We start from the raw sequence: 26,395 nt of genomic DNA, 5'->3' as shown, positions 1-26,395 counted from the left end.
CCAGCCAGTGCTACATACTGAGACCCTGTCTAAAAATAAAAAAGGCCAACCAATCAATAAAATAAAAAGATTACATTTTTTAAAAAAGGACTTGAAGAATATACTAAAAGATAGAAAAATTGACAATGTTCACAGATCAGTAATATTATAAAAACTGCTATCTAATCAAAGGCAATCTGCAGATTCCCATATTATCCATCAAAATTCTAGGGCATTTTCCACAGAACTAGAAAACACAATATAAAATGCATATGTGAACTCCTAAGATCCCAGATAGAAAGTAGTCCTGGAGAAAATAAAAAGATACCTGGAGTCATCTTAATGCTTATTTTCAAATTATACTACAGAGCTACCATAATATAAATTGCATGCTGCTGTCACAAAAACAGACCTATAGAACAATGAAACAAAACAGAGGACCAAGAAATTAACATCATCACCTGAGTTTTGACAAAGGTGACAGAAACATACATTGATGAAAACCCAAGGGTCTTCAACCAGTGAGGCTAAGAAAGCAGGATCTACACATTCTGAAGAATGGAAGTAGATCCAAACTGCTCCATATGTACTCAAAAGACTTTAGTTGAACACTGAAACTTTGAAACTGCTAGAGGAAAACATGGGAAAGCACATCAAGAGAGCAGACTCACAGCTGATGAGATAGATCATGGATTCTAGAGAGAAACAAACTACCACTGCCACTTCCACCAAGCAGAATAGTTTCTAATTACATTCTAAATACTCATCCCACAGTATTATACCCACAGCTAAGTGTAGACTTTACCTCTTACCAAGAAATATTATTTTTACAGTAGACCACTACAGAAGACCACATATGGTCAACATGCAGATAACAATTGACTGTGAGGTACCAATCCCAACTGATGCACAACAGCACAGCTCCTACACCTAATGCTCCGGGATTGTCTCAGAAGAGGCAGAAAGACCCTAAGAGCCACAGCATTTTCTGTGGGATACTATTTTCTAAATATTGAATTTGAACACTGTGGTCACCTAAAGAACTCTACAGTGACAATACCAGTTGACATGCCAAAGTGGATGGAAGGAAATCTCTCAAGGCTCCACTCCTAAAGGAAGACAGGCAATTAATGGCTGTTAAGAGAGAATCAGTCTTCTCAAGAGTAGAAACTGAAAACGCATGCAGTCCTAAGCAGTCAGTCCTAAACACATGTCCATACAAGAACTCTAAATGGACTCAGCAAGCTGTGTTTATGGAAGCATATGTAATAATGATAATTAAAGAGGAGGTCATGAATTTGGGAGGAAGTGGTAGTGGAGGCATGGGAGGATGTGGAAGGCTAGAGGGAAAGATAAAAACAATGTAAACAGTACTCAGTGCAAATTTTCAAAACAATATTTAAATAACACACACACACACACACACACACACACACACACACACACACAGCATGGGGATGGGGCTGGCAAGCTGGCTCAGCAGGTAGAAGTACTTTCTAACAAGCCTTTTGACCCACGTTAGACTCTAGGTAGGACCCACATGGCAGAAGAGAACCCACTCTTGTAATGTGTCCTCTGATCTTCCCATGGATCATGGCACATACACTCTCCCCTCACCCCACCCCGCATGAAGATACAGCCACAGGCAAGAACTTTATGAAAAGGACTCACTCCAATAGCTCAGAATAATCAAGAACTGACCGATGAACTCTAAGAAATTAAAATGCTTCTGTACAGTAAAGGACCCTTACTGGAGCGAGACGACAGCACACGAAATGAGAAAATCCTTGCCGACTACAGAATGACAGGGGTTAATGTTTAGAATTTATAAGGGATTCAAAACAATTAAACAAGAAAACCCCAAATCATTTGATATATGGACAAATGCATTGAGCATACAGTTATCAAAAGAAGAAATAAAAATGGCAATCAGTGCGTAAAAAACTAGTCAGCGCCTTCAGTCACCAGAGAAAGGCAAGCTGAAGCTTCCTTAAGATTTCATCTCACCCCAGTCAGAATGGCCATCACCAGGAGAAAATGGCAGCAACATGGAACCCTTGCACACTGCTAGTGGGAATGAAAACTTGTGCACCCACTATGGAAAGCAGCATGGATGCTCTGAAAAATTTAAAACCCAACCTACCACTCCTGTGTAACAGGCTTTTTCTTTTGGGTCACAACCAGCTCCCAAATCAATAGAGATTTATTCTTAGTTATAAATGCTCGGCATTATCACATGCTTGTTTCTTGCTAGCTCTTATAACTTAACCTGTTTCTCTGCATCTACATTTCACCTCAGGGCTTTTTACCTTTCTTTCTGTACGTCTCACTTTCCTGCTACCTGGCTTTGTCTGGCTGGCTGGTGGCTGCCTAGCTTCTGGTCCCAGGCATGTCCTATCTTTCTCCCTCATTCTCTCTTCTTTCTCTCTTGAGCCTAGATTTCTCCTCCAATATATTCGTTCTGCCTGCCAGCCCTGCCTATCCTTTCTGGCTACTGACTATTCAGCTCTTTTTCAGACCAATCAGGTGCCTTAGGCAGGCAAGGTAAAACACCAATACATCTTTACATAGTTAACAAATGCATCACAAACAAATGTAACACATCTTTACATCATTAACAAAGGCAGCAGAAACAAATGTAACATACCTTCACATAGTTAAATATTCCACAGCATAAACAAATGCAACACATCTTTGCCCAGTTAAAGCGATATTCCACAACACTCCTTTGTGTGTACATGAAGGAATCTAAGCAAACCACAGAGATACCTGCACACCCACAATACTGAAGCAGCAGTCATAATAGTGACGATGTAGAACCAGGCCACATCCCCACAGCAGATGAGTGGGAAAAGAAAATGAGGTATATATATTCATAATGCATTGTGCTATTTGTTGTAAAACAGATGGTAGTGGATAGCATCATATAAGTGAAATAAGCCACACTGAAAAAGGAAAATATTACACTTCCTGTGATATGTGAAATCTAAACTTAAATAATATAAAATTAATGTATAAATGGTAGCATACGGAAGGCAGGGGTCTAAAAATAGGAAGGTGGAAGAAGACAGGATAAGGCAGAAGAGAAAAATAAAACACAAATGGATTATTGATTTAATAAAATCCAAAAAGCATAAACACTAGAACTTTTTAAGTACGAGACAGTTTTTCATAGATCTGCACAATGATTTCAAATAAGCATACTATTTTACATGCTACTCTTTCTAAAACTTTATCTCAAAATAACTATAGGTCCCCAGAATGTTACAAAATAGTACACAGAATGTCTTGCTGTTCAACACAGTGAACTGTCACAATCACCACCCAGGTTACAGAACTCAACTAATTTCTTTCTAACCTTGATTTATGTGTGTGTGTGTGTGTGTGTGTGTGTGTGTGTGTGTGTGTGTGTGTGTGTGTGTCGGGGGTTGCATACAGAATTGTGTGTGATTTCATCCCACACGAGCAACTGTGTGCCCAGGATAAGCAGCCTGCGGAGCTGGCCCACCAGTATTTACACCTTTTTATATTTGCTTCCTCCAATCCCAGCCATTCCCTGACAGACTCATCCACTGCCTTCCTGCTTCTTTCCTTTCAAAACTGGTGAAGATCTCAACAGGGCAACCTTTTTCAGGTAATAATTCATATAATTATTTCTACAACGCTTTACTGAAGTGTGCTCAACACACAGCAAGCTGCATAAACACAGTGCACAAGCTGGCAGCTTCTGACATTGCATAAGCCCTTGAACCACTGCAAAGCCTGAGTATTTCTAATAGATGTTGTTTGGTAGTACTTCACTCTGGTTTTATTTGCAGTTCCCTATTCCACTAGCAAAAATAGTTACTGAAAATATATAAATACATCTTTTTATGAATCCCCAGGGGTGTCTTGGTCCTGGAGGAGATGGGAATGGAGGGAAGGGGTTGGGGGAAGGTGGGGTGGGGGCAGGAGGGGGGAGGACAGGGGAACCCATGGCTGATGTATAAAATTAAAACACATAATAATAATAATAATAATAATAATAATAATAATAATAATAATAAAAGAAAAAATACATCTTTGGAAAATAGGGTATGGTAGCTATTGTTTTTAAATATCAAGCAAAGGTTGATACTTTGACAAGTTTTCTGTAAAAATATTTCCAAATGTTCAATATATTGGGACTTACTAGGTTAATATATTTCTATTTTAACAGAAATCTTTCTTTAGCTAAGCATTTCAATTCAAATTTTATGATTAAACATAGATTTTGAATTTTAGAATATCAAAGTTTGATTTGGAAAAGTCAGTTGTGATTAAACCAACTTTCTTATGACCCAAACAAAATTATGTGGCAGCCAGTTTTTACTATTGGTGAGATATCAAATTCCCTGTTGCTCTAGTCAAACATGTTTCTAGATTGTTACTGCATTCTAAATTATTATATAAGTGAAATTTCCCTAGGATTCAATGTGTGTCTTCACTTACCGAATCTCGTTTAAGAAAATTTGATGATTCTTCACTTAGTAAAGGTCTTGAGGCAAGAATGTCTATTTTGCCTTCCAGCCTTCCCTCCATGGTCTTAATAGCATTCAAAAGAGTCTTTAGAGAGATTCTGGAGTCTCCAATCTCCTGAGACACTCTCACAGAAGGCAAGGCAGGTGCAAAGGTCACTCGACGAGTGGAGTTGGGAATCACAGTGGGCAAGGCCACTGCTGGAGCTCTCTCCTTTCCACTACCGACAAAAAGCCGGGACACTTCGGGGGATTTAGAAGACATGGACCTCTCTGGAGATTTCCTTTTTCTTGGAGGCATCTCCAGTCACAAGTAATGGAACCAAGTCTAAGACTTACTGTTCAAGGAGTACCCACTTCAGTAAGAGAAATGGCAGAATGTTCTGGAAGAATCCAGAAAATGTATTCCTTGTTGTCAAGAATGAAAAGATCACACGGTTGTCTGACCCAGTGAAGAAGCAGGCTGCAGCCCAAGCTTCCTCAGAGAGTATACCTGATGGGGGCCTCTTTACAACTTTGTGACCTCACCATTCATGAGCAGAGTCTGTTAGTTAGAACCCCATGGGCATTCCACTTGGAGACATTCTAGCACTATGGTTATTGGCGGTTTGTGTGCACAAATGTCACAGACAGCACTTTCTGTTTATACTCACAGTCCAAGACTTTTACAATGATCTACTTTGCATATATCGTCAACTTGTAATCACTGAACTGAATTGTTTTCTTTCAGTGAAATGTTCATGGGTTGAGTTCTTTATTAAGTGCTTTCTATATTTTGCTTGCTTAACTTTACCCTTTTCCTGAAATGTTATGTGACCTCCGACAGGTACCGGCGTCTATCGGCACCACACTGACACGAAAGCCCTTTACCATCAATACCTCTTTGAGGTGAGCGTCTGTCTGCTGCAGATGTGCCTTGCTAGCACTCAGTTCTGAGTTTGCCTACAAGTCAAAGAACAAAGATACTTGTTCCTCACATTTGCCAAAAAATGTGAAGGTTCGAACTAAAAAAGCTATGAGCTTATGGAACCCATGAACATATTTCACAGCAATGCTGCTCCTTATGAGTGGTCATGGAAAACCTTTTCTTCTGAAAGGCACAGCTTTCTATTCTGCAACAAATTTCAATGAATGCTACATAAACACCAAGCATGTTGAACATCCTAGTTCTGCGGGGGGCATCTTTATGAATTCCTCTGTCTCAGCAGCAGCTTAAGCTGAGTCAAGAGAGAGCCTTCACCTTCCCAGGGCTGTCTGTGGAGGTGGAGAGGAGAAGGGCATCAATCCACACCTTAAAGCCTGCAGCACTATACCAGCTCCTGACAGCGACCTGTTTCCTGCAGAGACATCGTACCTGAGCATGTCTGACTTTCAAAGCCTTGTTCACCTTGTGCAGATGGTCGTTCTGCAGCCTGGTCTCAGTGAGAGAGTGCAGCTGCTCTTCCAGCTGTTTAACTCTTGTCTGCAAGAAAAGCAGAAAAAGAATGAGGAAGTCTGATCTCCAAGGAAGATGTCATAAGTTAAAAAAAAAATAGAGAACATTTGAAACTTGAAAAAAAAAATCCACTTTTCTAACCTTGCAAACAATTCTGTCTTAACTGGCTGCCACAGGCAGGCTACAAATGTGTAAATGTGCCAAGATAACACCTTGATTTCTATGGCCTAAGGAAAATCCAAATACATGTCCTGTGGATAAATCTCAATTTTGAGTGAATTGTAGTATCTGGCATTCAAAACCTTTTCTTAATGTGGATAATTAGAAGTGTCAATCTACAAAAAAAAGTAAGTGACAGTCTTGTTTTGTTCAAAGAAAACTAGGAAGTTGACTAGGCAGAATTGTTACATGTTGAGTTGTATATGGAAATTAACTCCTAAAGCCAGGCATGGTGGTAGATACCTGTTCTCTGAGTCCTGAGGAAGCAGAAGCAGAAGGATTCCTGTGAGTTCTTAAAGAAATGACGATTTTATGGTATAAAATCAATTATCCTCCTCCTTAGGACTTATTGTAGCCACTGAGAAACAATGAAATGCCCTGGAACTTGCTAGCAGCACACTGTCGGCAAAGGGACTTTGTCTTTTGAGTTTCTCATTTGTAGAAATTCTTACTCAGAGTATTTAAATTGGAACAAGGAGAGCGATCCCTCAGGTCTGGCGGTTTGGTGAGTCTTAAAGCCACTCTATGGTTAGCTTATCAGTAAATTTGGGGACATCAGGATCTTAGGCCACACTCAGACGCTCACACTGTTTTAAGTGGTCCGAATATATATTATATATACTCAGTGTTTATTATATATTATATACCCCAGTATATATCACTACCTATAACTCTAATATACTGGAATACTGTATAAATTATGAGACAGTCAAATAGGTGTACATAACGACACTGAAATAAAGCAGGAGACATCTATAGTGGCAGTTCGCTTACAACTTGAAATGAGCTTTAGAGTTGGAAATCACGTTTTTGTTTTGTTTTTTTAAATCTTCGTCTGGTTTGTGGCGCTGAGGACTGAAGCTAAAATCATTCCATAAGCATAACTCATGTCAATTACCTTTCAGTGTGCCTTTCATCTCGGGGCCTCCTTTTGTCTGCTAACGTGGATGTGAGGGAAAGACAAACATTGACATGCTTGGCAAGCCTACAGTGAGGTTACCCAAGAGATCAGCTGTCCAGCCCTAAGCCTAAACCGACTTGTTTCACACAGTTTAGCCCCGCTGTCCTCACCTACAGCTACATGAGTCGTTGGGGAGCAGCTTTCATTATTGTTGAGAGGATCTTAAAGCTCCAGCTGGCCTCAACATTCTTCTACTTCTTCCCCTTGAGGGCTTGGATTTTAGGTGTATTCTATCATGCCTGGTTTCACCTGGGGAGCTTTACAAAGTATTGAGTCTAAGACTCAAATTCGGATTTAATTGCTTTTGTTAGGATTACAGTTATAGCAGGGAAGTTTTATCTTATGTAGTATGAAAAAATGGAAGCATGCAGAAAACTTGAAAGATCTTTCTGTGAATATGAATCTGTCCACCATCCTAAATACTACCTATTTTTTTATTTATCACATATCATTTTCTCTAATCTACTTTTTCTAATTGGATGTACTTCAAAAAGAATAGTAAATATACATTTCCTATTGCTGGGATTTGAAAAAAAAATTCCATCTGGTTCTAATGTGTAACTAAGATTTAGGACTCACAGATTAGTAGTTAGTGTTTCCACTGGGGTTGATCTAAGCAGGGCTCAGCAACATCAGCGGCAAACTTCCTGCTGGGGGACAAAACTGCCAGTCTTCATAGCCACTCCCAATCTTGTCACACTACTCAGTACAACAGACTCCAGTCTGTGGCCTCGCAAGGCCAGTTGTCAAAGAGTGTGTTACAAACCGTCACCAAACTCACAATACCCAGGCTCTCTAAGGCTTCAGACAGTCACAGAATGGGTTGTGGCTTCATCATGATCCTCTTGATCTATGAACGGAAGTCACTTGGATGGTAATGAAGAAATAAACTTAGGGAGGTTCAGAGGCTACAGAGTTAGTAAAGGACAGAGCTAGATTTTCTGAAGGTCAACAATACTAAATCCAACAATCACTATTTTAAACATCAGACAAAAATCTAAAGGTAAATCTCATACCTGGAGTTTCCCCTTTTCATAGGCCAGTTTATTTTTACTATCAGTAATTTTTTCCAAGGCCTTTTCCACTTTCTGCTGAGCAAACTGATAAAGCAAACACATACATAATTATCCTTCACAGGCAAAATGACGCTTCTTTCCTTTTTAAAACAGGCATTAGTACCCTGGCTATTTGTACAGAATAACACATTGCTTGCAGCTTACTCTCCTCTAAGACCTTCCTTGGACAATACATCGTTTTGCTGACAGGAAGCATGAACAGAGCCAGCTAATGAAGACACAGAGTCCAGAGTATCTTGTTCTTTGTACTGCACACTTTTTTCTTTGTTTGTTTTTGGTTTGTTAGTTAAAGCGTCATAGATATGTTCCAACCCAGATCTGGCAAGCTGTAATAGTGATTTTAAGTTGTTTGAAGAAGACCAGTTTTTTTTTAGGAACAATGACCACACCTCTGGCTGGAGAAGAGCCTATAGTTATCACAGCTTTAAAAATGCCTCTCAGAAGTTGAAGGTAAGTACCTATTGCTGAAGACACCAAGTACTTTGGACACACAACTGGAAAGATTCCAGCTGGATCTAAACAAGAAAGCCCCCTTCCTGTGGCTTAGCTTCATGAAAGCACCAGAAAGTACTATGTAAGCTGCCAAGAAAGGGGAGCAATAAACAGTTATATCCATCTGTGTGGACCATAAATATAACGACGAAAAGCATGGAAAGATATTCCTAAGAGTACAATAGGGGCACCTGTATCTTAGTGGTAACCAACAGCAGCCCACTAATGGGATCAGAATCATGCCTGGTACTAGAAACCTAGTCAGCCAACAGACCTTTGAGGTCATGGGTCTTAGACGCATTACTACCACTTTACTAGACCAGATTGATTCCTAACCACATTCTAAACTTACAAATATAACCACAAATAAGTGCAGGTCTCAGCCCTCATCAAAGAAGCTTCTCTTTACAGCCAACAGAGACTGTTACAGAAAACTACAATTGGCTATCAGTAGAGGTCAATGGATTTAGGGATTCCAGACACAAAGGATACATCCACAACACAACTCCTACACCTTAAGGCTCAGAGAACACCACAGGAGAGGGGCAGAAAGGCTGTAAGAGCCAGAGAGCATGGTAGTCTGTTTTAAGATTATGTTTCCTAGAAATGACAGGGCAGCTATACTCATAATACCTCAACAATATGGTTGCCTAAATAAGACCTGAACAATGACAGTATCAATAGAGAGGTTAACTCAGAAGGGGGAAATCCCATGGGGCCTCACCCCTAAACAAAGAACTGCAGACAATGACTACTGATATAGGGTGAATTACCAGGAATGAGCCCGCTAACTGGTCATCCAACACACGGTGGCCAGCCCTAAAATCAAACATACACAGACACACTATAAAGATACAGTGGGTTATATTTACATTTTTATGGATATATATAATGAAACAATAATCAAAGAAAAAGAAGCCATCAATTAATTTGAGAGGGTGTGAGGGTGGGGATGGGGGTTTGAGGGAGGGCACATGGAAGGAGTTGGGGGGGGAAGAAGGGAAGGGAAGGAATGATGTAATTCTATTTTAATTTTTAAAAAGTTAATAAAAATGTTACTTATTTAAATTCCTGTTTACAGGTTATCAGATAGTCCCTGCACTTTAAATAATGGAAGAACATAAATTAACATTACTCAAATGAAGACTCAAATGAGATTAGTGTTTGCTTAGATAACCTTGGCGTAATCATAAAAACTATTAACAACAGAGATCAAGACAGAAAACTGGAGAATTACTTGCCAAACACCATACAAAGAAAAATGATAGTATCTGTTAGACTATATAGATTTTTACTCATGAAAGTTTTTAGAATAGTAGAGCTTTTAGTCTGTTAGAATATATAGTTTTAGAATATTAAAATTTTCAGACTGTTAGAATATATAGTTTTGGGCACACAGAAACAACAGTACTTAGAAAATCAGGAAAGAATCATAAAAAGATTACCTTAAGAAAGCTAAGTTAGCAAGGATGAACAGAACGTAGCTCAGATCTGAAATGTGCCCCACAAAGGCTGGTTTAGGGCATGGTTATTAGCCATGGGTACCACTGGGAGGCAGCAGAGCCTTTAAGAGGTGACGAGGCTGTGTGGGAGGATGTTAGTACACTGGGGTGTGCCCTTTGAACAAGGTCGTGGGGCCTCTCTGTCTCTTCAGAGGAGAGCAGCCCCTCTGCTACACATGCCCCACAAAGGCCCAAACGCAGCAGTCCAAGTGACCATGGATGCAAACAGCCAAATTACAAATTCAGATAACTTGCTTTATGTTGACAATGACAGGAAGCTGAGAAAAATAGCCAGAACTTTTTTTGTAAGGTATTTTCTTGCAGTTTTGGAAACCAAACCTAGATCCTTCTTGTGCTAGAAAGTTAACAACATCTGTTAGAAGAATAAACAAAATCAATGAGATATTAAACTTTTGTCAAGTTACTTTATAAGTATACCTTCACTTAAAACATGGTACAGATTGAAAATAAAACCCCAGATTGAATTAATTTTGACACAAAGTTATCTACAGGTTGGATAGCATCTTTGAAGTTCCCCTGCAGTAGATGGGAACAAATGTAGAGACCCACAGCCACACATTATGCAGACAGTAGGAGACCTCTGAAGGAACACTCAGCCCTAGATAGGATGTCTTCATCAAATCCCTCCCCCTCAGAGGTCAGGGTATCCTGCAGAAGAGGAGATGGAGAGAGTGTAAGAGCCAGAGGGGATGGAGGACAAAAGAAAACAGGGCCCTCTAAATCAACATGCTCAAAGCTCCCATGAACTCACAGAGACTGAGGCAGCAGGCACAGGGCCTGCCCGGGTCTGCACCAGGGCCTCTGTGTGTATATTGTTAATTCCACTTTAATGTTCTTATGGGGTTCCTAAGTGTAAAAATAACTAGGTCTCTGATTCTTGTACTTTCTCTTGAGCTCTTTTTCCTTCTGATGGTTTGTCTTGTCCAACTTTGATGTGATCATTTCTGTTTTATCTTGTTATATTGTTTATTCTGTTGTGTTTTAATATTATCTCTTAGAAGCCTGTTTTTTAAATTTTTCTAATGAAAGATGGAAAGGGAGTAGATCCAGATGGGAGGGGAGGTGGGGAGGAACTGGGAGGAGGAGGAACTCATCAGGATATTTTGTGAGAAAATCTATTTTCAAGAAAAGGTAAAAAATTAAGAGAAATAATGTACTTAAGTAACTGTTTAATTTTACTTCATCAAAGTCCTAATGCATAGGTAACTTTGTTTGTATTAGGTACTTCTATTTACAAAGCTATGGTGAAAACCCAAAGTGAAGATAGTCATTCAACCTGGGCTCGGGAATGGGGACCTTCCTGCGGCCCTTTTCTTGCTGTGACTCCTGTGTGAGTGCCCGTAGTGATTGACTCAATTCTATATTGCTAAAAACTGAGATGGCAGAAATAAACCTCTGTGCTAGTTAGTTGAGGGTTTTTTTAAAAAAAATTATATTTGTGGTTTTTTATGTCTTTTTTCTCCTTTTTTATTTATTATATTTGTGTTTTAATTTTACATATCAGCCATGGGTTCCCCTGTCCTCCCCCATCCCGCCCCCACCTTCCCCCCAGTCCCTCCCCTCCATTCCCATGTCCTCCAGGGACAAGACTCCCCTGGGGATTCATTTAAACTTGTTGGATTCAGTGCAGGCAGGTCCTGTCCCCTCCTTCCAGGCTGAGCAAAGTGTCCCTGTGTAAGCCCAAGGTTCCAAACAGCCAGCTCATGCACTAAGGACAGGTCCAGGTCCCACTGTCTGGATGCCTTCCAAACAGATCGAGCTATTCAATTGTCTCACTTATCCAGAGGGCCTGACCCAGCTGGGGGCTCCTCAGCTTTTGGTTCATAATTCATGTGCTTCCATTAGTTTGGCTATTTGTCCCTGTGCCTCTCCAATCGTGGTCTCAACAATTCACACTCTTACAGTCCCTCCTCTTTCTCAACAATTGGACTTCCATCAGTTATTGGATGAGAGTTCCAGCATGACAGTTAGGGTGTTGGGCCATCCCATCACCAGACTAGGTCAGATCAGGCTTTCTCTCGACCACTGCCATCAGTCTACAGAGGATGTATCATTGTGGATTTCTGGAGACCTCTAACATTTTGCTTCTTCCTGTTCTCATGTGGTCTTCTTTATCATGGTCTGTTATTCCTTGTTCTCCCTTTCTGTTCTTGATCCAGTTGGGATCTTCTGCTCCCCTAAGCTCTCTTTCCCTCGAAACTTGCTCTTCATTACTCCCACTGTCGTCCAGGTTGTTCATGTAGATCTCATCCATTTCTCTGTCATTGGGTGATCCCTGGTTCTTTCCTAGGGTCCCGTTTTCTAGGTAGCCTCCCTGGATTTGTGTAGCAGTCTAGTCATCTTTGTTTTACATCTAGTATTCTACTATGAGTGAGTACAAACCATGTTTGTCTTTCTGACAAACCTCATGATGTCATTGTTTTTCTCTACTGAGTAGTACAACAGCCTACAGAGTGGGAAAAGGTCTTCACCAACCCCACATCTGACAGAGGGCTGATATCCAGAATATATAAAGAACTCAAGAAATTAGACATCAAAATGCCCAACAGTCCAATTAAGAAATGGGCTATAGAACTAAACAGAGAATTCTCAACAGAGGAGGTTCAAATGGCAGAAAGACATTTAAGGAATTGCTAATTATCTGGGAAATGCAAATCAAAACGACTCTGAGATACCACCTTACACCTGTCAGAATGGCTAAGATCAAAAACACAGAAGACAGCTTATGCTGGAGAGGATGTGGAGCAAGGGGAACTCTCCTCTACTGCTGGTAAGAATGCAAGCTTGTACAGCCACTTTGGAAATCAGTATGGTGCTTCCTTAGAAAATTGGGAATCCATCTCCCCCAAGACCCAGCTATAGCACTCTTGGGCATATACCCAAGGAATGCTCAATCATACCACAAGGGCATTTGCTCAGCTATGTTCATATCAGCATTGTTTGTAATAGCCAGAACCTGGAAACAACCTAGATGCCCTTCAACTGAAGAATGGATAAAAAAAAATGTTTTGTTTTGTTTTTTGTTTTGTTTTTTGTTTTTTGTTTTTTTTTTTTTTGGTCAACTTGATACAAAATGACCCTATCTATGAAGAGAAAAAAACCTCACTTGAGAAAATGCTTCTATATGACTGGACTGTAGGCAAGTCTATAGCCCATTTTCTTGATTAATGATTGATGTGGGAGGGCTCACTCCACTGGGGGCAGAGCCATCCCTGAGCACGTGGTCCTGGGTTGTATAAGAAAGCAAACGGAGCAAGGCAGTAAGCAGTGTTCCTCTGTGGTCTCAGTCAGTCCCGACCTCCAGGCTCCTGCCTTGAGCTCCTGCCCTGACTTCCTTTCATGATGTAAGTGTAAACTGTTAGGATGAAATAAACCCTTTCCTCCTCAAGGTGCTTTCGTCATGTTTTATCACCCTTTATTATATGTTTATATTTATTATTATTATATTTATCATATGTGTTATCACTATTTGTCACAGCAATAGAAAAGCCAACTAGGGCAACCTAAAACAAGGGAATTGTGGGGGAAAATATTAGTAATGTTATTCATGCACACGGCGTGCTAAGCTTTGCGACAGGCTCTTGACACTCAATCCTACAACCCTGGGGCCTGGTAAGATCAGCATGACTTCTCTCATGCATTAATCACGGGAGTAAAGGTAGATAGCAGCTGTTCTCAAGAGGTTAGAAAGTGAAGGCAAATGCATGAACGGGTCAATTTCTAGTCAGTGTGGTAAGAGGTTGCTATACACAGCATTCCAGGTGAGTCCCACAGAAAAGGAAATCTTCTCAATGCTGCAGGCCAGGTCACACAGCACCTGGAACCAGAGTCTAAAACCAAGTGTGTCCAGTTTCAAGTCTGTGACATTATAGATGCAATATACTCCAAAGGTTATCTCTAAAGACTGGTGAGGGATTATATACAAGTTTCCCATTATTAGGAATCTTAAGTTTTAAGGCCCAAAGAACAAAAATGCATTGCCAGCATTGACTAGCAATAGTTTTAATGATAGTGCAAAATCGATAGAACAAGTCCTGAGACTCATGTGCACCGAAACACTCCCTGATGGTTTGATAGAAAGTTTCTAGGTAGGGACAAACTCAGGCTAGAACTGAGATGAAAGCACGCACCATGAGACCTTAAACAGCATGAGTGTGAAGGACAGGAAAGAGTCAACACTGACTAAAAACATAGATCTACGCTAGTCAGAAGAAGCCACAGGCCTGGCAGTGCCAGTGGGTTCAGGAAATCAGGCAGCAGACACGCTCTTCCAGACAAGTGGACAGACCAAGCAGAGGTCTGGACAAACACGCAGAGCATGACTGGATATTTAATCTTGGAGCGAGAAAAGGCTGGTCTGAGATCACACAAGGAGTCGCAGCTAACGGGTTTCCTCTCCCCAACAGGCACTACAGACTTCCCACTGGCCACAACAGCCCAGAAACGAAGAATTTAAAACAATGCTAAAACTACCTGCTCCACGCTTTCCATGTATTAACTTAGTCCCCCAACACCTTCTATAGCAATTGTATTATTATCCTCATTGTGATAGGTTAAGAAGCCAAGGATCCGAGTGACTAAATATCTCAGGCAGAAGCCAAATTGATAGCAGGGCGGTCTGGCTCAAAGGCCATGAAAACGTGGAAAGATTTAGATTTAGTCCATGTAACTCTCAGAGTTGAAGTGATAAGCAGGTTGTGACAGGGTTTGGAAAACCACCTTAGACTGAAAAGGACATTGGGTATCCTGTGAAATCAAGGAACTTCTCCACATGCTCTAAAGCAGCATTCATCAACCTTAGGTATTCAGTACTCAGGAAAAGCACTAGCTTCCTTGAAGGGCCTCTAAGCCCTCTTCACTTGGAGATGCTGTAAGAACTAACATCACTCATTTGTAATGTACAGACCTTATCAAACAGCTTTTAGACATCACATGTATCACGGACTGCTCAATGGAGGGAAAGAACAGGCAAAAAAAAAATACAAGTTTCTTCCTCATAATTTACAGAAAAGGATGTATTTGAATATATCAGGTACATTTGGGCTTGTCAGTATTGCAGATCACTTGTGAGCATCATTTACAGCTGGCTTACTTTCCTCCTATAGACTGACCTTTTTATACCCACCCCATGGTAATCACAAGTGGCTCTGTGGTGTTCAAGGGAAGCCAATTTCTCTCTCAGACGCTCATTTTCTTCCGTTAGAGTCTGTAGGGTTTGGTTCAATACATTTATGTCTACCTTTGAAAACAAAAGGGGAAACAATTATTTTAAATAAAAAAATCTTATTTTAAAATAACAGTTGAACTGGAAATTGGAAAGTAGCCTAGGCACATGTTTCCCTTCTCGAAGAGTGGGATTTTGATGAGTCTGTCTGATAGCTATAGGATATTTAAAACAAGTTATTTATATCTTATTTCAACATTTTTATTGAAAAATTCTTATGCATTGTATTCTGATCATGCTTTTCCCCTCCCCCAACTTCTCCCAGCTCATCCCCACCTCCCCATGCACCCAAATCCATGCCCCTTCTCTCTAAAAAACAAAACCCAGGAAATACACAACTGTCCCACAAAAACACAAGCAAAAGTAGACAAGCAGAAGACCAATAAGACAATAAAATGTTCCCAATAAAGTATAATGAGACAAAAGTCGAGAAAAATACCACTGAGTTCTTTTTGTGCCAACCATCTACTCCTGGGCCTGGGCCCCTATCCTGAAGTGTGGTTAATGCACCCAGGGAGACACCTTTGGACAAAACTAGTTTTTCCTTTTCCAGAAGCTAACAATTAATTGCTTCTTGGTTAAGGGTGTGAGCCCATGTCCACTTGCCCCCTCAGTGCTGGGACCCTGTCCAGCTTGAATCTGTGCAGGCCTGTGCATGCTGCCAGTCTCTGTTAGACTCTCTCCTCTGGCTCTTATGCTCTACCTGTTACTGATCTAGTTGTTATTGAAGAACTAAGTAATTCATCTTTACTAGTAGTTATGCCCTTCCTAGTATTTGGTATTTGTTTATCAATTTAAGTTTGTGTGTACAGATGCAAAAATCTTCCACAAAATATTGTCAAAATTAACCCCAGAATATACAAAATGGAAATAAGATGTAAGTGAAGTTTATCCTGGTAGTATGTACTTTTTACTACCAGGATAATTTACCACATCAATAGACTATATTAGATAAACCATATGACCATGTTAGAAAAATATACATTTTTAAAACTCAACATTTATCTAGGACTTAAAAAAAAACTCACATAAAAATTATGAGAAACCACCACCTCTACTTGATATAATTGCGCCTACAAAATTCCCACAGGTGGGGAACTTCCCAGTGTAAGGCATGATGTCCCTCTTGTCACACAGGCCTTAAATCCAGTGAGAGCTGTGGCTACCACCAGAATGTGCATGCCTCTGCTGTGCCCTTAAAGCTACCATGCCATCTAGCTGCTGTTGTAGTTCATGGTGTTGTAGCCGGGTAGAACTTCTGCCTGCTTCTCCCCTTGGAAGTGCGCATGGCACCTTCCGGTGTCACGACAGCTACTGTAGCTGAGCAAAGCTGGAGGTGGGGAAATAGTCTTCCATAGGGAAGAGCCCCCCACCCCAGCTGGTTCTCCAATAGCCAGTGGTCAGCCCTGAAATGATATACATACAAGTAACAGTACATGGACTGATTGTATTCATATAGTTATCTAAGTCATTGTTACATATACATGTAACAATAATTTAAAAGGCCATGCATTTGAGAGAGAGCAAGGAGGGGTTTATGGGAGAGGCTGAAGGTAAGAAAGGGAGGGGGGAAATGATGTCACTATATTTTAATTTCAAAAATAAAAAATAGGGCTGGAGAGATGACTCAGAGGTTAAAAGCACTGGCTGCTCTTCCAAAGGTCCCAAGTTCAATTCCCAGCAACCACATGGTGGCTCACAACCATCTGTAATGAGATCTGGTGCCCTCTTCTGGTGTGCAGGCATACATGCAGGCAAAACATTGTATACATAATAAATAAGTCTTTAAAAAAACAAAAATAAAAAATATTAATTAAAATGTCCTAAAGCTAATAGGAATCCTATTTAATTATAAGAATAATAGTCAAGAGTTTCAAAGCTGCAAAAAGAAAACACATCACCAATGAAACATAACAGGAAGTCTACAATGAGATCTAAACATCTATGGCCAACTAATTTTCAACAAAAATACCAACACAATCCAAAGGAAAAAGAGGAGTTGATCAAAAAGATGTGACCTGAGACGTGACATTGGTGATGTGGAAGAAGCAAGGACCTTCAAAAAGTCTTTCCCGTGGAAGCAAAAACAGCCCCGGTGAACGGCAGAACTCTGGAGTTAACAAAGGGAATGCATGCAATGCTTATTAAAGGAATCGGTGAAACCGGAACGGTGAGATCTGGGTTGTTTTATTCGCTCTATTCTTATCTTCCTTTCTCCGGCGCAGAGGAGCTTTGAGAGCCATCAGACTGCGGCGCAGCGGGAACTAAGTCTGGCAGTCACCAAGGCAAAAGACATGGCTGTTACTCTCTCCAGGTGCCATTCCCAAATGTGATGTGATCGTGCCCTAGTTCCCGTTATTACTGCTGTGACGAAACACCAAAAAGCAACTCGGGGAGCAAAGTATTTATTCTGCTTACACTTCTACATCTTTGTTTACCATCAAAGGAAGTCAGGACAGAAACTCAAACAGGGCAGGAACCTGGAGGCAGGAGCTGATGCAGAGGAGTGCTGCTTACTGGCTTCCTCCTCATGGCTTGCTCAGCTTGATTTCTTACAGAACCCAGGACCAACAATCCAAGGGTTTCCCAACCTACGATGGGCTGGAGACTCCCCCATCAACCACTAATTAGGAAATACTCTACTGGCTTGCTTGCCTACAGCCTGATCTCACTGGAGGCATTTTCTCAACTGAGGCGCCCTCTCCTCAGATGGCACTAGTTGTGACAGGCTGACATAACTAGCCAGGACAATCTGTCTGGTGCTTCTCTGGATAACTTCGTGAACCAGACTGTCTTAATTTGGGCTGACTTGGAATTTACTCAGTACAAAAAGCTTTCCTCTGGACACACATATAGAAGTGATCAGAGGTAACTGGCTAAGTTTGCAGTTGCCTGAGATAATTGTCAAGAAATAGCAAAAAAAAAAAAAAAAAAAAAAAAAGAGGCTAACCAGAAAATCCAGAAGATAAAGATAGGGAATGAAGTAACCATTAGAAGCTTTGGAGAATACCAACAACTTCCTGAAGCTCTAGAAAGTCAGGTATATGCATAGGGTCTTGCACATGGGCAGAGTTGTATGTATGGTCTGATGTGAGAAGACTTCCAAAGCCCACCTTTGACAGACTCTGAGGCTCTGTGCACTCTGAAAGTTAGAAATTTCAACACTCTGTAAGACTTGAAGGCATGCCTCAAAATGTAGTACATCGTTGAATCATCAAAATGTTGAAAGCAAAATTCAGAAAGCCCTGAAAGCATCCATAAAAGGGCTTACATGTGCCAGGTGTAACCAGTAAGATGACAGCTGACTGAGCATCACAGGTTCAAGACAGAAGGAGGAGGTGTAATGTATTAAAAATTCCAAGAGAAAAATTCTCAGCTAAAAATTCTAAATCCAGCAAAAGTAGCCCTCAACAATAATAAAAATATCAAAGTATTCCCAGATAAATAAAAATTGTAGTAATTCACACAAAAAACTTTTCTGGTTTAAACACAACCCTGAGGTGATGGCACATTCAAATCTCACTAAAACATGTAAAGTAATTTACCAAGGTCCCCACTTCTGGTGTGTGTGCAGATTTGGGGCTAGAAAACATACTCTACGTGGAAAAGTAAAGGGAGTTCTTCAGGCTGCAACAAATGGGCAGTGGATGACAACCGGAATTCACATAAGAAATAAAGGGTAAAGTGTACCCCATCATGTTTGGGGCCCATAGCGGACAGAAGAACTGGAGTTATGGGTGGTTCTGAGCCACCATGTGGGTATTTGGAACTGAACCTGGGTCCTTTGCAAGGGAAGGGCAAGATCTTAATGACTGAGCCATATTCCCAAGCCCCATATGGCTTTTTTAATTTGTAACTTTATCTTACTTACAAGCCAAAAAATATAATAAAGAAAGCAATAATGGAGTTAAATCGATGCAATAGAAATCTTCACAAAACAAAAGAAGGCAATAATTAAGCAGTAACAAAACACAAAAGCAAAAAGGAAACTGCTGATATAAACTAGTTCTCAACAATAATTATGTAGACTGTAAGTGGACTAATCATGTTTAAATAGCAGAAATACTGGGATGAAGAGAAGGCTCGGCAGTTAAGAGCACTGACTGCTCTTCCAGAGAACCTAAGTTCGATTCCCTGCACCTGCATGCTGGCTCACAAGCACCTGTGACTCCACTTCCAAAGGATCTGAGCCTCTTTCTGGTCTCTTCGGCACTGCCTGCATGTGGCACACTTACATACATGCAGACAAAATACCAACACATAAAAATAAGTAAAAGACTTTTTAAAAAAGCAGAGATAGGCAGAATGAAAAAGTGTAATGATCTAACAATTTTTGAAAGATGGACTTCAGATTCACATGAAAAGGGCAAGGGGATGGGGACGTCGTGTCTGTCATATAAACAACCATCTGAAAAGAGCTTAGGTGGCTACACTAATATTAGACAATTTTAAGATAAACATTGGTGAGATAAAGGAGGACACTACCTATGGAAAATAGTATTAGCCATCAAAATGTAATATTCATATAGTCATATGTTCATGTAACAAGAGAACCCCAAAGCATATATGAAACAAAAAACCCCAGAATTGAATAGAGAAGTAAACAATAGACAGAGATTTCAAATCTCCCATATGTAATATTAAATAGGACAAGACAAAAGATTCATGGGCAAATAGAACACTTAAGCAACACTATTAACTAATAAGTCCCAAAAGAACAAATTCCCCCCAAAGAAGACTATAGACCTTTCTCAAGTACACATACAATAATCTCCAGGATATATCATATACCATATGTCATAAAGCAACTATCAATAAATTAGAAAGGGCTAAAACTCTGTAAGGTATATATTCCCATCCAAAATATAATGACATTAAAATTATAAAGCAAAACCATTTGGGGAAGTCCATATATGTTAGGAAATCAACACATTTCTAAACAACCAATGGTTCAGAAAAACAGAAATCTCAGGGGAACTTAGGGAATTCTGTGAGGTGAACAAAACAAAAGAACATCACAACTGAACTTATGTATGCAGTGAAGCCAGTTTAGAGAAGGAATTTTATTCCTGTAAACATCTCTATTTTAAAAAGGAGTATCTCTTGGATGTGAACCTAGCCTTTAACAGCTGATCCATCACTCCAGCCCAAAAGGAATATTTCTTAAATCAATAACCCAAGCTTATCTTGCACTAGAAATCAAAGAACAAGTTCAGCATAAATCAAACAGAAGACAATAATAAAAGAACACAAATGAAATAAAGAACAGGAAAATCACAGGAAACAAAAAGTAGGCAGCTGGACTAACCAAGGAAAACCAGAGAAGATACAAACTACTAAACAGTAGTGGACTAGAGACCACTACTTCTGATCTTACAGAAACACATGTATATGACTACTCAGAACAATTGCACGCCAACAAGTTGACGCCCTAGACTGAATGGACACACTCCTAGAAAGAACCAGTGTATTGAAACTGATTCAAAAGAGGCAGAATTTAAACCCCAAAGGCTGAGAAAAGAGAAAGGAGCCAGAAATTCGGAAGAGACCTTCAACGGGAGGCTGAGTCAGTAATAAAGGGAAACAGAAAAACAACAAAAAACTTCCCACAGTGCCAAGTCTATGACAAGATATCTCCACTAGTAAATACGACAAGAATACCTGATGAGGAACTGATAGGAGACTCTCAAAAATCTTAGCCAAAAATATGAAGAGAAGAAACATTTACAAATCATTTTAAGAGGTTAATATTATCTTGACACCAAAACCAAACTTAACACAAGAAAAATAAAATGATAGAACAATTATCTCCTGTGGATAAAAATTTTAAAAACTCAACAAACCAGGCCAACAACATTCAAAAGGTGCATATAACATAACCAGGTAAAATTTATCTAAGGAATGTATGCCAAGTTGTTTTTTTAAAGCATTTGAAATCAATGAACATAATATATAGTAGTAAAATAAAGGATACAATGTCTATGGTCATTTCAATACCTCCAGATAAAACATTTGACAAGATTCAGAATAGTCTAACAAAGATTTCTGCAAAACTAGGCATAGAAAGGAATTTCCTCACTTTCATGAGGGAAACTTATGAGAATCCCACAGCTTACTAAGCAACACGACAAAATAATAGAAAAAGGATGCCTATCCTCACCATTTCTAGGCAAGACTACAGCACAAGTTCCAGTCAACTTATACAAGACAAAGAAAAGACAGAAAGAGATCACAAAATCACACATGTGGATATATACATATTGTATGAAAACTGCAATGCTCCCCAAACTAATGTACAGACTTAGTGCACAGCCTATCAAAATGGCAGTTGTCCTGTGTTACAAAACTGGAAAAGCCAATCCTAAAAGTTCACATGGAAACATACAGACTCAAAACAACCAGAACTGTTTAAAAATTAGGCTCATTCATCCCAGTGTCCAAACAAAACTATCATAAGGATAGGTAAGTATATCAATGAAAGTCATAATGTTAATTAAAATAAGCTAGACACAAATTACTTGTTTTCACCCATTCATAAAAACCAGAGTCAATCTAGAAGAACTGATTAGAATAGTGATCATTAAAGATTAAAGGCAATGGGAAGCAGGAATGGAAAGAAGTTAAATAACAAAACACAGGTGTGTGGGGTGGGAGGGATTAATCCTGGTTTCAACAGCACAGTGGGGTAACCATTGGCTAATATGACCTGTGACAGTCTTCAAACTGTCTAGAGTATGAAATATACAACCTACAAAAAAACTACTAACGTGAGAATGTGGAAGTGCTCATGATCCTTATTTATTATACACTGCATTCATGTATCAATTTACCCATAAGCTACTCCACAAAGGTGTACAAATATAAAATGTATCAACTACAGGAAAAAAACATAAGGATAACTCAAAGATAAAGTGGCATGTAAGCACACGTATTTATGAAATAAAAGCCAGGCTTGCTTTTATGTTGAACAGTGTCATCAATCAGCCCTTTATCTTTCTGGACCCGTTAGCTAACTCAGTCTCAGAGGACTTCCGGCCAGAGGCAGTGATGGCTTACAGAGGCAAACCCCATATGCTCAGCAAGCACCACTCCCTCACAAAGCACTGGAAGGCCTTAAGCAGCATTAGATCTGTGCCCTCCCCATCTTGATAATCAGGGTAATCACCTACTTATTAAATACACTGATACAGTAGGCAGCAATACAGAAGGATCCAAATAGAATGAAACATCAAAAATAAAACCCGAAATACCTTGCTTTTAGCTAATTCCTTTTCCAAATGGCATTTTCCTTTGGCTACTTCTTTTTCTGTTTTATTGACCTGCCAAGGTGGGAAAAAGAAATGGATGAATGTTTAGAACACACAGGTTCTACAAGAGCAGATGACAACATCCACATGTCAATGAATCCCTACATGGCAGAGGTAGCACATCCTCTCAGAGACGTGGTCAACAGGGTGTCCTACAACTGACACACCTGCATATCAGATCCTGCTGCTCTCCTCCCAACTAGAAGACAGGCTGTGTCCTTAACTTTCCCTCTCCTGCTTCCTTTAGAGAAACGGGTTTTTAAATCTGACCCTGTAACTAACAGGAGGAAGGGGGAGTTACCAGTCAACACTAACGCTGCAGAAGAGCACACTGCACTATTCGCAAAGACTACTTTACCTGCTGAAGAACACACATTTCTTTAGTGGGCAACTCAAAGGATTGAAACACAGCTTTACTTCTGTTCTCATCTTTTGCCCTAGAGTCCAACTTTGAAACAACATTGTACACCTCCGCCAGGAGGGAAATCTGTCCCTACCCACCTCCTGCTGAAATCTTTCATTCTTCTCCAGCAGAGACTTCCTCTCTTGCATTGAGGCTTCCAGTTCAGCCCGCAGTCTGGCAATAGTTGACTCCAGAAGTTCTTTTTGTACCCTTGTCCTCTCTTCGGCTTCCTGTGCTTTCTGGACACACTGGCTGTGCTCCAGGATTAAGTGGTCTCTGGAAGAAGAGGATGAGGGTCATCAAGTCCCCTGACCAGTTACCATAACGTTCTACAGACTAGTTCCCAGGCAGATTCCTCATCCCTGTGGTTGGCTCATGAACGTCAACTCAGATAGTTTCAGGAAGGGCACGCGCGCACATGCACACACACACACACACACACACACACACACACACACACACACACACACACACGAGAACAAAAGAGGCCCACAGCACTGGCTTACAGGTGGATCTGGAGTTGGGTTTTATCATTCTGAACAGTTTGCAGTTCACCGGTGATGCTGGCATGGGCAGCATCTAACAGTAAATTTTGCTCTTGAAACGTCTCTGTTATCATTTTCTGTTCCACCTGAGAGAAGAATAAAAGCTGAGATGCCATTTGAGGGGTAATATCCATCGTCACTGTTCAAGGACACTATGCCCACTTCTGAGCTTGTTTCACTTCACAAATAAAGCCAATAGTTTGAGGACCCGGCCTTCTCTTTGCTTACAGTTCTGTCATTTTATAGCTCTGCTACACAAAGATGAAGACGTCTTATTTACCAGCCTTGAAAATATTTTGTGAAACTATAAATCTCAATATATTTTCAAAAATAAAATTTACATTATTTTAGCATCTTAAAATTTTTCTTATTTTAACATATGGAACAATATAAACATCAGATGAAAAGGCCTTTTCATCTCTATCTTCTCCTCCAAACTGTCGCAATCTATTGGGAAAGCTGTGTGGGGCAGTTGGTGTGAATATCTCTGAGGCCATCTTGTGTTGCACTAGCACACTGTGGCACTAATGGGACTGGCACTTTTCCTCTGGCTTACCATTTTTTATTAGCAACACTTCTACCTACAATCCATAATAGTTTTGCAAGCCTTGTACACATTAATAATTACTTAATTATGTTTTATTTCTTATTGGAAAAATGAAGATAATAGATGTAGCAGCTATAATTAGAAGCTGTAACATATGTAAAATGCTTAATATCGTACTTGTACATGCAAAGAAAGCAAGTAAAACACCACACACACACACACACACACACACACACACACTCACTCACACTCACTCACTCACACTCACTCACTCACTCACACAATACACGTGAGCTACTACTTAGCATCCAAGAACCAGAATTTTAAAAATTTTCCATTTTGATTAGAATGATAGATTCCTGGTGAAAGGCAATCTTAACCTGAGTCGAAGTCAACGGTATTCTTAGCATACTGTAAGCAAACTGGAAAGTCACAGATGTTTGGGGGAAAATAAGTATTTGAGAGTGAGTTTTAAATGTGCACCATCATTAGGGGATATAGAGATGGCTAAGTGATTAAGAGGACCCAGGTTTGGTTTCCCAGTGTGAGGGGATCTAATGCCTACTTGCCTACTTCTCAAATCTGTGGGCACCAGGCAGGCACATGGTACATATACACATATACATACATGCAAGCAAAACACTCATACACATAAAGTAAGTGAGTCAAAACTTTTTTTTATAAAAAAACTATATATCATTATATAAATATTAGAACAGATAATTACTTTGTCTAAAGTCATGATATTTGTGAAGAAAGCATTAAAAATCATGGAGCTGTAAGGCCAAATCACCCCTTTGCAAAAAGGAGGAAACTACTAATCAAAAACAGCAAGTGAGTCATAACAATAGCCTGTAATCCCAGAACTCTGTAGGCTGAGGCAGAAGGATTGTGAATTCGAGACAGCCTGTTGGGCTGCATAGTAAGAGCCTACTGAAACTGTCAATCAAATACAAACTTAAAGGAATGCTGCCTGAGCCTGTAATTCTGGCTTTCTGGATGAAGAGATAGTCGGATGACAAGTCAAGGTCATTCTTAGCTCATACTGAATTTGAGACCAGCATTGGATAATGAGACTGTCTTTCTAAAAAGAAGAAAAAAGGAGAAATTAGTAAGGAAATAAAAGAAGTTTGAGAGTCAAGAGAATACCTGCAGAATAGCATGGTGTTCAGCAATAATCCTGGCATTTTCCATTTTAACAATCTGAAGCATGCTGCTTAGCTCTGAACACTTTCTGGAAAGCTGGTCATTCAAAACCTAAGATAACATATACAGCAAGTCATAAGTCTTTCTAATAATTACTTCACTTATATATTACTTTTAATGATTTCACAGTAACCCACTAAGCCTAATTTAGCTAACATATCATCAATTAATATTTCATTAGCTTGAAAAACTACTTTCAAATACCTCCCTAGGAGTTACTGATTATGGAAGCCCCAGAGATAACCTAAACAACATAGGCTATTGCCTCTGTTCTTGGTTGCCCACTGTAACTAAGCAGTAAGAACCTATAGCTAAAGACACTGCTCACTTTGGATGTAGGACAGAGCGAAATCCACCTTGAACTAAGCAGGAAACTCTCTCCCTGCTCGCTGGCTTTCACAGTGCCAGAAGGTGCTAAGCAACCAGCTAGGAAAGAAGAGATACCAATGGTCTTCCCAGCACTGAATCTTTAGTGCTACAATACTGACCTGCTAGCACAATACGCCCCACTAGTGCAGCAGGGGCCTGACTGTTACAGAAGTAACCAACTGTCTTCTAACTGGCTATGTCTGTTCCAGGGATTTCTGGCTTGGTTTAAAGCTCCTGACTGGGGAAATAACCCGCCCTAGGAGGAAACCTGTTAAAAGCTCATGCAGTCAGCTACATTCTAAATATTTATGTTTATGCCCACAGGTTTGGGCTGCTCTCAACCTTGGTCAGGGAAGCTTTTTTGTTTGTTTGTTTATTTTACAGCAAATAGTGGTTAATACAGAGAATTATAGCCTAAAGCACCAAGCATAAGTAACTGCAGGTGCTCTGCTGTGGGTCTCTACCCAACGTCTACCACCCGCGGCTCACAGAACTCTGCAGGTGTGGAAGGAAGAATTTAAGGGCCGGCAGCAAATGAGGAGGAAAGGCAAGATGCTGACTTCAGGACACCGCATGGATGTTGCCCGACCCTCAGCAGTGGTGTTCTTCCATA

General features: G+C 40.1%; 1 protein-coding gene across 1 annotated transcript in view; it reads right to left on the bottom strand.

The window, feature by feature from the left end:
* The window catches only part of Ccdc150 (coiled-coil domain containing 150), an 88,549-nt gene that overhangs the window by 20,544 nt on the left and 41,610 nt on the right, over window positions 1-26,395 (bottom strand). Inside the window, exons 10-17 of the mRNA XM_036173407.1 lie at window positions 25,357-25,464; window positions 23,622-23,746; window positions 23,214-23,391; window positions 22,656-22,724; window positions 15,307-15,420; window positions 8,107-8,178; window positions 5,830-5,937; window positions 5,355-5,417 (exon numbers count right to left, since the gene is read on the bottom strand). Of these exons, the coding sequence (XP_036029300.1) occupies window positions 5,355-5,417; window positions 5,830-5,937; window positions 8,107-8,178; window positions 15,307-15,420; window positions 22,656-22,724; window positions 23,214-23,391; window positions 23,622-23,746; window positions 25,357-25,464 (837 nt within the window). The remainder of the gene's footprint in view (window positions 1-5,354; window positions 5,418-5,829; window positions 5,938-8,106; window positions 8,179-15,306; window positions 15,421-22,655; window positions 22,725-23,213; window positions 23,392-23,621; window positions 23,747-25,356; window positions 25,465-26,395) is intronic.

The sequence above is a fragment of the Onychomys torridus genome, chromosome 23 (genome assembly GCF_903995425.1).
Source record: "Onychomys torridus chromosome 23, mOncTor1.1, whole genome shotgun sequence".
NCBI lineage: Eukaryota > Metazoa > Chordata > Mammalia > Rodentia > Cricetidae > Onychomys > Onychomys torridus.
This window is presented reverse-complemented; position numbering and strand designations above follow the sequence as displayed.